General features: G+C 34.6%; 1 protein-coding gene across 2 annotated transcripts in view; it reads right to left on the reverse strand.

The window, feature by feature from the left end:
• Positions 1 to 1,383: 1,383 nt before the first annotated feature.
• The window catches only part of LOC129726733 (acetylcholine receptor subunit alpha-like 2), a 61,222-nt gene continuing 47,225 nt past the window's right edge, over positions 1,384 to 15,380 (reverse strand). For both annotated transcript variants that reach the window (XM_055683773.1, XM_055683774.1), the window contains 5 exons: positions 11,335 to 11,494; positions 10,727 to 11,130; positions 2,973 to 3,154; positions 2,536 to 2,737; positions 1,384 to 1,919 (listed from right to left, as the gene is read on the reverse strand). In XM_055683773.1, coding sequence (XP_055539748.1) covers positions 1,716 to 1,919; positions 2,536 to 2,737; positions 2,973 to 3,154; positions 10,727 to 11,130; positions 11,335 to 11,494 — 1,152 coding nt within the window. In that variant the 3' untranslated portion in view covers positions 1,384 to 1,715. The remainder of the gene's footprint in view (positions 1,920 to 2,535; positions 2,738 to 2,972; positions 3,155 to 10,726; positions 11,131 to 11,334; positions 11,495 to 15,380) is intronic.

The following is a 15,380-nucleotide window of genomic DNA, read 5'->3' on the forward strand; positions in this document are numbered from 1 at the left end:
ACCGGAAAGATTTGTTTAATTGGTTGGATGTTTTCGGTGAAGTTGTAGATCGTAGTTTTTATCTACCAAATGAAATATACACCTGGAAAAAATTAATGGAAAAAAATACAAAAAAACATTTATCATCCTAACTCATTTCATAAAATTCTCCAAGTTTTATGAAAACTACAAAACATCGAAAAATGAAAAATAAAATAGTTTAAATAAAATAAAAATGAATTAAATTGTTTTCAATTTTACACAGGGTACATTTTTTGGAAGGAAAAGAAATATCTACGACACTATGCCAGTCAATCAAACCGATTTTATCTTTGGACATATTTCTATCATAAAATTCTAATAATCCCAAAATTTAAAAAAATGTGCTTAGTTTTTTAAGATGTTTTATTTACATTTTTCTTGATTTGTTCCTTTAAAAAATTGTTCTACCAGTTTTTTTTTGAAAAAATAAAACTACGATCTACAACTTTGCTATATCCGCTTTGTTTCGAAAAATATTTTTAATCATTCATACCATTTTTGTACAAGGCTCTTTAAACACTTAGTCGTGATAAGGAAAAATACTGATAGCACAAAATGATATTTTCAGCCTACAGCAACATCTGTGCAAAGTTTCAGCCAAAATAAATATGATCGATATTAATCTTAGCCTTAGGTTACTTGGAACTACACACATTAAATCAACGAAAGAGAAAAAAAAAAATATGTGTGAAATTTTCGTGTGGTAAAATTACAGTCAGGTTTTTTTTTACGCGGTTTTTTATACGTGGTTTTTTTATACGCCGTTTTTTTTACGAGGTTTTTTTTGCGCGGATTTTTGAATTAACACGGTTTTTTTTACGCGGATTTTTGAATTAATTTTTTTTACGCGATATCGCGCTAATTCAAAAAAAAATTCACGAATTTCCGAATTAACGTGGGTTGGAACCAAGAACGTTTAAATGTTTATCTAGTAAAAGACTCCAAAAAATACTCTCCGCCCACCGAAAGATCCGGAATATCCGTCAAAGAGGACAATTTTAAATACCGGTTCTAGAGCGTCTAGGGTTGTTTCTAAAGCCCTTCTTGCTGGACTACTTTACGCGGATTTAAAAAAACGTGTTTTTTTACGCGGATTTTTGAATTAACGCGGTTTTTTACGCGAATTTTTGAATTAGTGCGGTTTTTTTTAACGCGGATTTTCGAATTAACGCGGTTTTTTTACGCTGTTTTTTTTTTTACGAGGTACGTATCCCCCGCGTAAAAAAAAACCTGACTGTATTTCAATGGGACGATTGCGATTCCGATCCATGATGACAATACCGTATCTACGAGCACAACCGATGATTGACTAGTCTGCTTTTGGGCCGTGATATTAAAAGTATCATTAAAAGCAGCAAAGAGTTATAATCAGAAACATGATAATTTAATCCAATCGTGTAAAAAGTGTCTTACATTTTAATTGATAGTCACTTTCACTAGCTTTACCATAGTTTTTTTTTCTAACGGTGCAGTTATACCGTGATATTGTGATGTAATGTACGAACACGGCGAAAATTGCTTACTCGATTTTATTCGAAAACACTTACGAACAGTTTGACATTCCTTCAGCGGAAGCCCAGCTACTTGGGTTAGGTTAATTTTCGGTAGTACTGCGAAGACTTTGGCATGCAAACTCGTTCCGCTTGGGGATCATGTTTCCCGATATCCGAACGTTTTTACGCAGGCTCCAACACTCAGGCGTGCCGCGGATCCTTCACGGTAAGGTTGAACAGCTTTTGAGCAATAATTGAGTACTCAATGTCTATCGGTTTTGTATCGTCGTATAAGGATGGTGCCTCGCACAAGATTGCGAATGTGCCGAATAATGAGGCTAGTGTAAATAACCATAAAAACAAACGATCCAATACCATCGCCACAAATCCCCAATCTTGATCCTCCTGTATTATTGCAATAGGTATTCGTTTTTTCGGGAGCGAGGCCAGGTTTGCAGTGTTTTTTTTCCAAGTCGCAAGCCGGTTCAGACATGGCAATATAATGAGAAGTATGAAGAAGGAAATGGATTCAGCAAGAGAGTGTAAACGCAACCATTTAAAGATACATTATTTTGTAGAATTTGCCTCCTAATGCTTCTGAAGAAAACACATAAGTTGGGAGAAAAGAACGTTTTTGAAAAGTTTGCTTTCATGTTGAAAAGAAAAAAAATAAAAGCTCTCGAAGTAAAAACAAACTATTCCTAGAAAACTATCTACTTGCAGCGCAAATAAGTTTTCGTCAAGGTCAAAGAAGCATATAACTTTGGACACAAAAATCTGACTATCTCGGTTGTGTACGCCTATAGCAAAAACAATGTTTCTTGTGGGTGGTTGGGGGGAACGGAACGAAGCGCTTTTGCTTGATTGAGTTAGCAAACCGCGCCCTCTCTTGGCACTAAGTTGGCAATGAGAAAAATCTCATTCTTTTGTATAATATAAACGCTCACATGCGGACACATAGATACGTACGAAGATAAGATTTCTTATCTTTTCAAAGAAACTAGCTATCGGCTAAGCTTACCGCATTAAACTCATCCTGGCGTTGCATATGGTGCTGTATAAACATAACGTTATGGATGGCCTTTTCCAACTCGAATGGGTATTTCTTCCTTGGCGCCACGTCGCTCAAAGATTCGTCCAAACCAGACATAACCGAGGGAAGTCCATTGTAGCCCCCGAGACTACTAAGACCACCCCCAAGAGCTCCTACCAGCCCGCTGAATCTGTTGGGAGTAAATACAATGACACACACATATCGTGGAAAAAATCAGTTTGTGTCAGTTATTCGTTCCATGCAGGGGAGTCAAATCTATTTATTGAGACAGAATCGTAATCAGGTAATTACGTTCACTACTAAAATATAACGTTAGCAAACTTCAGTGAAGTATGGTTTTGGAAATAAAAATTGAACTGCCAAAAAGTCTCTCGCACAAAGTAAAATGTTTTATCTGCACTAACCTGTTAGTAGCTGTTGTGGTGTGCAGTCCATTACATCCTCCAGGACGACCCTGCATGTGTCTAATTGAATCGGGGCTGGATCCACCCGAGTTTTGCTGCATCTGCGAGTGGGCTGCCAATGCTGCGCCAAATTTACTCTTGCTGATCTTGATTCCGTAATTTATCTTATTGGCAGCCAATTCCTATGGGAATGAAAAATTGAAACGTGCTTATTTTGTGTTTTTGTTGAATTCCACCAACGGGCGTGAAACAGTGCAATGAGAGATTTTCTGAGTACTATTCGATTGTTTCGTTTTTTTTATTATTTATCATTATTTATTTTTGTTACTTTGTTCTTGGCATTTTGTGTTGCCATGCAAAGTGTTGTTACGTGTATGTGTGTATGTAAATTTACGCAACTTATATTATGGACAGTAAAGTGACCGTGACTCAATTTTACACCCTTATTTTTCTGTTTTCAATTAATTTGTCTATTATAGTTATCAAAATTAGGCTAGAGTCTTTAGTATTGGTTGATGACTTTGCAAAATTAAATCTACATTGTCTGCTTGAATCAGCAATCGTAATAGGGTGTGCATTTTGCCCCTCATATCTCTAAAATTTTTGCCATAAATAAGGCTGATACAAAATTCGAATTCTTCTTATGTCCAAGGTTATCAAAGTTAGCAAAGGGGGTGGCAAAAAATAAATAACACCGAGACGAAAAAAAAGAAATATCTTTGATCAAAGTTTGTGTGCAAGTTATGACGTTTGTAACTTGCACTCAAATAAATGTTGAAAAATAACACTATTATTATTATTATTTATTTCGCTTGCCTTTTGACGACACTCTCGCTGACACTGGACTTGTTTGTTGCTAAATAAAGCATTTATGCTGTCGAAAAACCAATAAAATGAACAAAACGGTTTGAACTTTTTTTTTCTTCCCCTTCCAATATTTAAGATTTTTGAAGGGGGCACAGTGGGGCGACTCCATATAAAGGTTGGTCAAGCAAAAAAAGTGTCGATAAATGCGACAAAAACTTGGTATTTACATAATTTTGGGGTGCTGAACACGAATTTGGCATCCATTTTTTGTTTGGGGCCGTCCATAAAGCACGAAAGCCAATTTCAATATTTTTTTGGCCCGTTTTACCTTTTTTATAGAATTATATGATCTTTGACCACAAGTAGTGCCACCGGGCGTCCTTCCCATTGAAAAAAAAAATGATTTATGGACGACCCCTCGAACTAAACAAATTTTGCCTAAATATATATATATTTTTTAAATAAACTAAAACAACATAAGTAATACAAACTAATTACAAATTGAAAAAATCATCAACAGCATCATCATCTTTCGCTGTGATCGCTTAAATCTCGTGTTGAATTGTTTCCAGAAAATTTTAAGTTCATTATACTTATCAGCAGGAAAAATGTCTTTCGCTGCAATTTTCATTTCTTCTAGTAATTTTCGATGTTTCATTGTTTCATATATATGTTATCTCCCTTATCCGGTTTCTATGGTTGAAAGAGGACATTTAAATACATGTATAACACCATGAATTGACAACCTACTAGACATTGAATTAAGTGGTGCCGCTGAAGTTGAAAGCTCCATAATAAAATTCAACGAATTGATGAATTTGAAAACTAAGACACTGGAATGACACAACGTTCTAAATGAATACGAAAAGATGCGGAAGGCGACGACTGTTCTTTGATTTTTTCTCATAAAGCAAAATGTGTGCTTCACTTTTGTATGCAAACGAGTGCGAAGCAAAAGCAATCTTCAAACGGGCTATTGTTGGCCGGAGTTTGATAGTATGAATTTGCTGCTAATATTTGACACTTCAATCAGTTTAACGAATTTCATGATCATAAATTAAAAAGGGCTGAATGTTTTTAGTATTGTTTTAAATTTGCGAAAGTGATAAAGTTTGAGATATTTAAAAATTCAGATTTGTTTACTGTTTTCTTGTTTAACACTTGTTTTATGACTTTTCATTGATAAATTTTGTGATTTTTGCCCAAATTTATATTTTATCCTTACGGATTGAGTACGATAACATAAATTCTCATTAATGGGGTATCATGGTTATGATTAAAATTAATCCTGGATGAAATTTCAACTTCAAAAATAAAAACTAAAAAAATCTGCTATCGCTTTTTTCACTAAAGTGACAATTTGCGCAGTTTTGCGCAGCAGCGGACAGTATGCATTTGAAAGCTTACGTTTTTACCTAAATTTTGAATGTAGTCACAACCGTGGCAAACTGCGGTAACTAAACTTTTAAGCTACTTTTCTACAAAAAATCACGTTTTTTTTAATTTTTTCTAGTGTCAGGCCTACTATGGCCAAATTTTACAATATCTAATGAAAAGGGTTTGTTTTGCACAATATTTACAACAACTTTTCCTTTGACGTCAAAAAAATCCAAGCTATCATTGATGCTTCAGAGCGTTTCAAAGTAATGTACTTTTTTTCAAGAAGAAGACAAAAACCGTCAGTTCGCCAAGCAATGAAAAGTCTTAAAAAATTCAGATTCTATGATATTACGTCCAAATTTTGGATTTAGACACTTGAATGTTATAGCAATAAAGGAAAAATATTATGAAACAGCTAACGAAAAATTTTTTTTTGGCTGATGGCCAGCGATTCCCCACTGTGGGGGGGGGGGGGGGTGACATAAAATGAAAATAAAATTTGTAACGGCCTAAGTATTAAATATTGGTTGCATCGATTTCTAACATTGTTGAGAAATTCCTTAATAATTTATTTACTTCTCATTCTCCCAATCAACCTCATACCAAATTGGAACGGAGCAATTCCAGCGTAGGCGCGGTCTTTCGAAGTCAAGTTGCAAAAGTCAGAATACAAAAAAGTATCCGGTTCGTTAGATCCGAAGGTTGTGCTATGGAAACTCGGTTGCAACTAACCAGTTGTTTCGCATTTCTCGTAGAAGCGATTCCACTTTGAATATTTTTTTTACTACAAATAATGCCTATTGTATATGTTTGCGCTTTCCTAATGCAACGAAACGTAGCGACTGGAAACGATCGGAAAAGGAAAGTAGATTCGAAAGGATTCTGTTGTGCGTAGGTTTAAAGAGTCTCAGTCGTGGGAAGAGTTAAAGGTTAGCTGTTTCAATGTAAGCAGAAAAACTTGTGACTAAAGTCTGTTGTTTCAGCTATCATTGATTTTCGGTTTTATCGTTATTTCATCTCTCAAATTTTTTATTGGTTTGGTTTTATAGACATATTAACAGGTTTTTTTTGCCATTTTTTCACTTCATCGTTACATTTACTTATATTATTATTTTCACTTTTTAAGTTGTAGATGTGCGTATTATTTTGTCAAACAGCGTTATCAAAACTATAGTTCGAAGATTCTTTGATCGATGAGAAGAAGAACCGCCGAGCCCGAAAACCAATTTTATGTGTGCAGGGCCGGCGGTTCATGTGGGTAGTGTGGGTAGCAGTACCCACACGGAAAATATTCCTGTGGGTACTTATCCACACGGAACTATTGGACAAAACCAAGACCAAAATGACAGATTTTTTGATGGATAGTGTTGAGCTAGAGGTTATAAAGCTGCAGATTTATGTACAGTTGAAAAGTTTCTCAGGGAAAAGGCTTATTTTTCAATTATTCCCGAATTTGTACGTTTCGTCTGATTAATCAATACCAGGCTTGTTCAGGGCCGGCAGTTGATGGGGGAAAAACCTTCTTTTTCGTTCCAGAGTTCTGACAGTTTCTGTAAAGTTTGATATAAATATAGGACAATTACCGGTAGAATGGTAGTATAGAATGTTTTTTTTTTTAAATGAGAGAGGTTGTTTGAATACCTTAGGTATTTTAAAATTAATTATCAATTTATTATTTTGTGTGGTCAATCATAAATGGTGACTTCACAAAAATATTATAGATGTGTAATTGGGATTGTTATGATTTGTTTGCTTTCGCAATCAAGTCTTATCATTGCAACGATTTTTGCGAGAATTGGTAGGTAATAATTTTATATAACATAGCTTCTTAAACTTATACATCAGCGAATTTATTTGATTCGAAAGTATCAGACCAAGGAGGGCGCTCCAAATCAATTTTCAAAATTTTATTCTAAACCCTTAGAAGCGGTTTCTTCCTTGTTAAACAACAGCATGTCCAAATAAGTACAGCATAAAGTATTAATGGATTAGAAATTTGTGCGTAAATCAAAACTTTTTTCTTTGAACAAGCTTTGGAATTTCTGTTAATGATAGAATACAAATACTACATATATATTAAGTTTCCATTGTGTTCTATGTGTTGTTTAAAAATAAGTTATTTACATCGTAAATTAGTCCTAAATGCTTAATTCTATCACTTCAATTTAAAATTCATGGTTCATGAGGAAAAATGATCAATCGAGCTTTAGAAGCATTGGGTGAAATTTTTACTTTTACGAGTAGAAAGAGCAAGTATTAAGCCTTTTCTGTAGTTTACCAAATACATGTCGGATCTAAATATTGTGAGTTTTTTTTATTCCTTGTTAATTTTTTAGTCACAAATTGTACAAACCTTTAATATTTTTCTTTATTGTAAGGTTACTTAAAAAAGGTAATTTTTATAGTCAATAGATTTTAATGTCATATTCTCACCATTAATATCGCATGAAATCATAAACAAATAAGGTTTATCGAAACAATCTATCTATCCAGTTCACAGTAACGATAATTTCTAGTAAATCCGACATGATTTATTAAAGTGAAGCGGCGATGTCTCAGAAATAAGCTGTTCCGATTATGATTCTTTGCTGTTCCGATCATGATGAAAACAGGCCTTGGCATTCCACTAACAATTCCATCTTCAAAGCAAATATTTAACACAAGAAGTGTTCCTACAGAAAACCTAGTTGTTATAAAAGCATTTTACAGAAAAATATAGCAATAGTAACGGCGAATTGTGCTTGAAAAAGGATCATTTTTTTTAAAACTATTTTACTAATAGAATTACTCAATCTCAATGAAGCTTTCTGAACATTATCAGGAGTAGTTGTTGATGATACCAGTAAATATTTGAAAGATCAGACATTTGATCTTGGTATTGTGATATTCTTCTCTGGCCTAACGTTCCTCTCTGGCCATGTTTATAGTAGTAGTGACTTATTATGTCACGAGGAACGAGTCTTATCGAAACCTCGTTCCCTGTGCCAATATCGATGATAGTAATAATCGACTTGAAGGAAAGTGTGTGGCGAGAAATTTGAGATTAAACACATGTTTAAGTCATCTAACAACCAAAATGGCGTGATTCTACTTTGTATTGTGTTGGGTATTTTCGTCACTGCGACCAGTTTTTTGATATTTTGTGACATCGAACTACTAGGTTCTACTTAGATTCGAACCCACGACCACCCATTCGCTAGAGCGGACTCTATAACCCCGCGGCTACTGAGCTCCCCTATTGTAATCATTTGGTCAGCGTAAAATGCATCAAAAATCTATAGTTGTAGCTCCAATCAACAGTATTAAATGAGCAACTCTATACTAAATATCCTAATTTGAATATATTTTTTTCGGTTGTAATTTAATTTTGCACAGATGTTCTAATGGGCTGAAGATGGCATTTTGTGCTACTGGCTATTTTATTTTTGAATCACCACTAAATTGTGAGAAGAGTTCGTGTTAAATAGTGTGATGATTACAAATATTTTTAGAGCCAGTTCGTTATTACGTCTTCGGTAAAGTTGTAGATAATAATTTTATAATTCCGAAAAAAATATACACTGTGAAAAAAACTTTATCCTTAAAAGTTCATTTTTTAAAGATGGTTGTCTAATCTTTGAGAAACGAAGAACAAGTTAGTATTTCCAAAGGAAAAAAGAAAAAAATTGAAGTCTGAACGTTTGATTTGTATAATGTCTCTGACAAAATTGTAGACAGTAATTTCATCCTTCCAAGAAAAAAAAAACACCATAAGACGCAAAAAATACAAAAATATTGCGAAAACAAATGTCTAAAAACACTCACTTTTAAAGAATCTAATTACCTGAACAAAAAGAGTTCACTTAAAAAAATAAATAAGAAAGGTAAAACTTGTCAGAAAATAAAATTTTTTCGACAGTGTATTTTTTTGGAAGGATAAAATTATTATCTGCAGAAGACACTAAACCGATCAACCAAACCGTTTTAGCCCTAGAAACATTATTCTCATTATTAAGTAGTCGGCTCCAATCTAATCAATTCCAAAAACTTCTTAATATTTTTAGAGTCAAAACGATCTGTTTTATCAATATAGTGTATTCGGCGTAGTTGTAATATTTTTTTTTGTCCTTCAAAAAAATATACACTGTAAAAAATTTGCAAAAATTTTTTTTTTCGACAGGATAATTTTTTAATTTCTCCAGGTTCAATTCACTATCTTTGTTTAGCAGTGTGTAATTTTCGCAGTAAAAAATCAGATTAATAAAGAGTGATTTTTTTGATATATTCAATTTATAATCACACTTTTTTGTGCTTTTATTGAGTTTTTCATTCTAACGGTGTATATTTTTTTCTGGAAAGATAAAAATACTGTTTCCAATTTTGCTGAAGACAATCAAACAAATCGTTCTAGCTTTTTTTTTTCGTTTTGAAAAAAAATTACCTTTTTTGTTTCTTATTTCTCCATGATTAGACTACCATCAATGTTCAGTAATTTTTTTTGGGCTTAAAAAAAAGTTTCGGCGTAATATTTTTCGGAAATTAATTATTTTAGTTACAAAAATTGTTACATCGTCCAATTACTCAAACAGCTCTGGCATTGAAAAATAATGTGCTGGCTTCGCTACTCAACAGCTTTTGCAGATTTCTGTTTGAAATGCTTTAATTTTATGACAGGGTAAAAAAATGGACGTCCTTCACTCGATAGTTGTCTGACGTCAATTGCACCAATTGCGGATAATGTGAAAATGGTAATTGTCAGGAAAAAAAGAAATCAATAGCTAATGGCACATGAGCATTGTTTGCAGTGTTTTCTGATTTCCATAAAATACACATAGAACATTAGAAGTATAGGGCATTGAAGGATGCCTACAAGATTTGCATAAATTTTTCACAGATAGCCTCATTTATATTAAAACTTGCTTAACGTATCCTTTCACGTACACTTCGGGTTAAAGGTTTTTTTTTATGCTAAAGATGCTTAGATTGTTATGTGTTGCAATTCGACATCCTAGTTTGCATAATCAATGTTTTATGCATAATGAACTTGATGTGTGCTCTAAGAAAGCTATTCATGTGACGATTAATGAAGTTGAGCTTTTTAGTTTAGTTCAAAGCACTTTAAATGCCTTATATCAATGTGCTTGATGGCACATTAAATGCTCATATTGTTCAAGTTACTCGAAATTCATACTTTATTCATACCAGTTTTGGCAATGTTCTTATAGAAAGTAATATTCAATAGCGACGCTGTAGAACGAGTATGCACTAAATATATCCCTTCCTATCCTGTATGTTTAATCCTGTTTGTTTGCCTTTAATTTTTGTTCTAAAACTTTCTAAACCCAGCACGAAGTGTATAAATTACGATCGTGTTCTGCGCACTTCCGTAAATGCTGTGTGCTGTGTATACTGATGCATGCAAATGCGCTGTGAGTGCATCTTTAGCTGCACATGAGGCAAACAATTGCAAATTGCTTCAAATGTGAGTTCAACACCTGTGCTGGCTTGTTCCGGTATGTGTGTGTGTGTGCGCGCCTTTGTACAGGTCGTGCTCTGCATTGGCAATTGATAGACAAAATCCAACTTACCTTCAGCAAATCGTTTGGCACCCGCATCAGGAGCAATTTTGGTAGACGCAGTATAAAGAATTTCCTGACCCACGGTGCCATCTTATGGGTGCTCGGTTTGCGATAGTGGATGTTCAGTATAATAATGGTGATCACGACGCTCAGCCCGACTAGTATCATTGTGAATAGGAGGTATTTGCCGAGCAAAGGCAATGCCAACGAGGTAGAGGGAATAATTTCCGATATCAGGAGGAAGAACATGGTTTGCGATAGCAGAATGCTGATGCATAATGCAATTTTTTCACCTGAATCAGCCGGTAGGTAGAACACCAGTACGGATAGATAAGAAATACCAACACAGGGTATTATTAAATTGACTGTGTAGAACAGCGTCTTTCGTCGTAATGTGATGTTAAAGAAAATATCTGCAACGAAACGGAATGGCAATGGAAAGTACGAAAAAACATTAGCGCACGGAATGCAGTCAAGCGAAACAAGCGAGACATGTGGAATTGATGCAGTGGAAGAATGCGTCCCATGTGAAAAACTCTTTTCCACTTCTGAGAACTGGCGTCGAACGGAAGAGGACCTGACAAATGATACACACTTGGAAAAATTCGATTACTCACCAGGATATGGCTCCGCACAGCACGGATAGTATTTCTCGTGGCGCTCTGCTGGTACTCCAAGAATATCCCACTCCACGCTCGGATAGTACTCGCGCAAGTCGATTCCAATCTTGACCATGTTGTCGGAGTTATTTAGTTGATTTTTATGTTTGAGATCGATCTGCAGGGTGAAAACATAGTATACAGATAAACGGGGATACACATGGTAACGGGTGGGCTACGATTTACGGAACAGTGTGCAAGTGTAACAATGTCATTCTTCCGGGTATGATTTTCAGTTCGGTTATGAATTTTTCATAGATACTACGGAATGCATAACCAGCAGCTGCTGGCGAACCGTTGGTAACAAAAATGTTTTCATCGTAAAATCTGTGGAAATCTTTTTATTCTTGTTTATTTGAGACTCGAGACAACATATATTGTCGTTGTAGTCATGTATACAAAGTTATTATTATTTGAAAATTCATTTCAAGAGCAGTGGGGGCCTAGTGTGGTTGTTAACGTCTCCGCCAACCACGCTCGACGCCTGGGTTCGAATCCCACCGCTGACATAGGTGTCGATGGTTGTGAGGTGGCGTGATCCACTCACAACCAACCCAGCTGGTCTAGATTCAATCCTAGCCGACACCGGGAGATTTTCTGAGGCGAAAAATCTCTGGGATCACGCCTTCCATCGCATGAGGAAGTAAAGCCGTTGGTGCCGGTCCGTTAATAAACCGGTCGTGAGTTAGGGACCTGGGTGTGGAGTCGCCTCCCTGGGCGTCGGTAATTGGCCACAACAGTGGCGAAAATAGACCGACGGAAAATAAGCGAGAATAAAAAAAAAATTCATTTAAAGCGCAAACTGAAGTTTATTTATACTTAAAATATTTCCGCAGTTATCAATATATTCCATATAAATGTGACTGCGAAAATGTTCATGTCAAACGAAGTGAATATTGATTCCGCTTTGGAAGCATTAAAATGTGCAATTGTTGATGCCAGGAATTATTCTGTTCCAAAGGCTCAAGTGAAATTTTATTCAACAATAATTGACGAAAATCTTCAACTTCTAATTCGTTTGAAAAATGTCCACAGACGTCAATATCAACGTTCTCGTGACCCTGTTTTTAAAACTATTTATAAAGATTTACAGAAAGAGATTAAACATAGATTTACTCTTCTGAGAAATCAAAATTTTGAGACTAAAGTTGAAAAATTGAAACCATATTCAAAACCTTTTTGGAAGCTGTCGAAGATTCTTAAGAAACCTTCAAAGCCTATTCCAGTTTTGAAAGATGGTGAACGTTTTCTTGTATCCAATGAACAAAAGGCTCAAAGACTCGCTCAGCAGTTTGAGAGTGTTCATAACTCAAATTTGAATTTTGTGAGTCCTATTGAAAATGAAGTCACACGTCAATTTGATTTAATTTCTTCCCAGAATTTTTTACCTGCAGAAATAATTGAAACTAACTTGAATGAGATTAAATCAATTATTAAAAATTTCAAAAATATGAAAGCACCTGGTGACGATGGAATCTTTAATATACAAATCAAACAACTCCCTGAGAGCACAATGGAATTTTTAGTGAAAATTTTCAATTGCTGCTTCAAAATTGCATATTTTCCCAAATTATGGAAAAATGCAAAAATTACTCCAATTTTAAAACCGGATAAGAACCCAGCTGAAGTTTCAAGTTATCGACCAATCAGTTTGCTTTCTTCAATAAGTAAACTGTTTGAGAGAATTATTCTTAACAGAATGATGTCACACATCAACGAAAATTCAATTTTTGCAAATGAACAGTTTGGATTTCGCCATGGGCATTCCACAACTCATCAATTACTCAGAGTTACTAATATGATACGTCAAAAACTAACCATGTATATTTATTGGTTCGAAAAATGATTTGTGCAAAATTTCAGCTAAGTCGGACATTGACATTGTTAAAAATTCGTCAAAAATCTGTCCACGTGGTATGTGGATGGCCCCTAATCAAAATATGTATGGTCGGTTTACTTAATTTGATGATGACTTGTTTCGCATACATCCTCTTTCCACCCTATTAGTCATATGCTAGTTCTCCCTGTTTTGAGAAGTTTTTTTTGTTGTTTTTCTTATAGTCTTATAGGTCATCATAGATAACCTGTGGACATTTCATTTGTCCTTCATCACATTAACCAGTAATCATGATTTTTTTAGAGACATTAGCACCAGTTTTTTACTACATATTTTCATGCATAGGCTGAGAATTTCGATTTGGGGCAAAAACAGTACACATTTCCGAGTAAGACAACAAAAATATATCGTCTAAAAAAGCTTTAAAACCTACCTACTTACTACTTAATTAAGCATTATTTAGATGGATTCTTCACATCCTTAAATTTAATGAATAAAAGAGACGAATATAATTGTATTTCAAAGTTTTTTTTGAGAAACAAAAGTGTTTTCAATATCTTTTCAATAATTTTATTTCAGCAGAATATGTATAGTGAATAGGGGAACTGCTCCATTATTCATCTCAGCCCATATATTCATCTCATACAACATGAAAACACAATTGAAAACAGAAAAAATGCATATTTTCTAATTAAATCGATCTGCTAATCCATGGAATGGATTCTTCTTAGTTCACTTTAGATTTCTCATAAGAAGAATCTTCAAAAACTCACTTAAAAGCTCTAAATTTGATATAATAGTCAGACATCTGCACTCGAAAACTCATTTAATTCAATCACCTACCTCAGAAATCAAAATCCGCGCATGATTCAATACGGTTACAACGGGACTCGTTCAGCAGCCAACCAAAGTTTCTTCTTGACTAGCGAACCACTTTTTATTTTAATAACTAAAAAAATCACTCACTACACTAAGAATACTTTAATCTTTGAAATATTCACCTCAAATTTCTAAAAACAAGCTTAAATTAGCAGAAATACATGAGATGAATTATTGCAATTCCTAAATTTCAACTGTATGTATTTTCATCTGTTTTCACTGCGTTGAAGAAAATCAAAAGTTGCCAAATCGGTTTCTGTTAATACGAACAAATCATACTGAAAATGTTGAATTGTTCCGACATAATTGACATATATGGACAGCACTGCCGTGGTTACCTAGGTTACCATCAGACTTCCTGTCAGACTTCCTGTGCACGTGCTTTTTTCTCAAGCGACGAGAGAAATCTTTCTCTCGCTCGTAGAATTTCCATGTACGTGCGACGAGACGAGACAACGTCGCATGCGATTTGCAGGTTGCTCTTTCGCTTCTCTTTCGGTTCGGATTGCGATGCGCAAGCGATGTTTCGTCGCACTACGAATTGAGCGAGACGCCTGTACTGTACATACAAGATACAGCTCGTGCGCCAGAGCTCGTGAGACTTTCTCGTGTACCAGGCTCAAAGTAATGATTATTTTGTGCTGTTCTGTTAGGGAAAGTCAATTTTATTCGATTTAAATGGAACTTTGCACTCGTGTTTGACTTGGCAAACTGTGTATTTTTTTAAACTTTTTGGGCCAGAGTGAATTGTTAATGAACACTAGATCTTGGTTAGCAAAAAATAAAGTTAAATAGTAAATCTTTTTCAAAGCAACCCACATTGGCCTAAACTCGAAAACCGTAATCGTTTTAGATTCGACTGTGAAATATTGATTGTATTGTACCCAGTGTCTTCAGCAAGTTTATTCCATATAACAGACCTTTCTTTTGGCATTTTCGGTTTTTTTATCAATCCCCCTGGTAGTTATATATAAAAACTACTCTTCTAATTTTCAAAATACCAGATTGCTTTCTTCAGCAAAGTTGTAGGAAAATATATAAGAAAAAAAAATTGCTGAACACTGTAATCTTCTAACTGTACGTCTGATATGACGAAGCAGAGTTTTACGAGGAACACTCCTCAAAATTATTTTTTCGACCATAACTTTTTCTGTGATCGTCGAAACAATTCAAAATGTTCTAAGATTTTGTTCATTCTGCTAAACTTTGCATTTTTGTTTGGTTTGCTATTTTTATTTGTTGTAAAGATATTTCTAGTTTTTTTGCTGAAAATAACCATATTTTGAGT

Source organism: Wyeomyia smithii, chromosome 3 (assembly GCF_029784165.1).
Source record: "Wyeomyia smithii strain HCP4-BCI-WySm-NY-G18 chromosome 3, ASM2978416v1, whole genome shotgun sequence".
In the NCBI taxonomy this organism is placed as follows: domain Eukaryota; kingdom Metazoa; phylum Arthropoda; class Insecta; order Diptera; family Culicidae; genus Wyeomyia; species Wyeomyia smithii.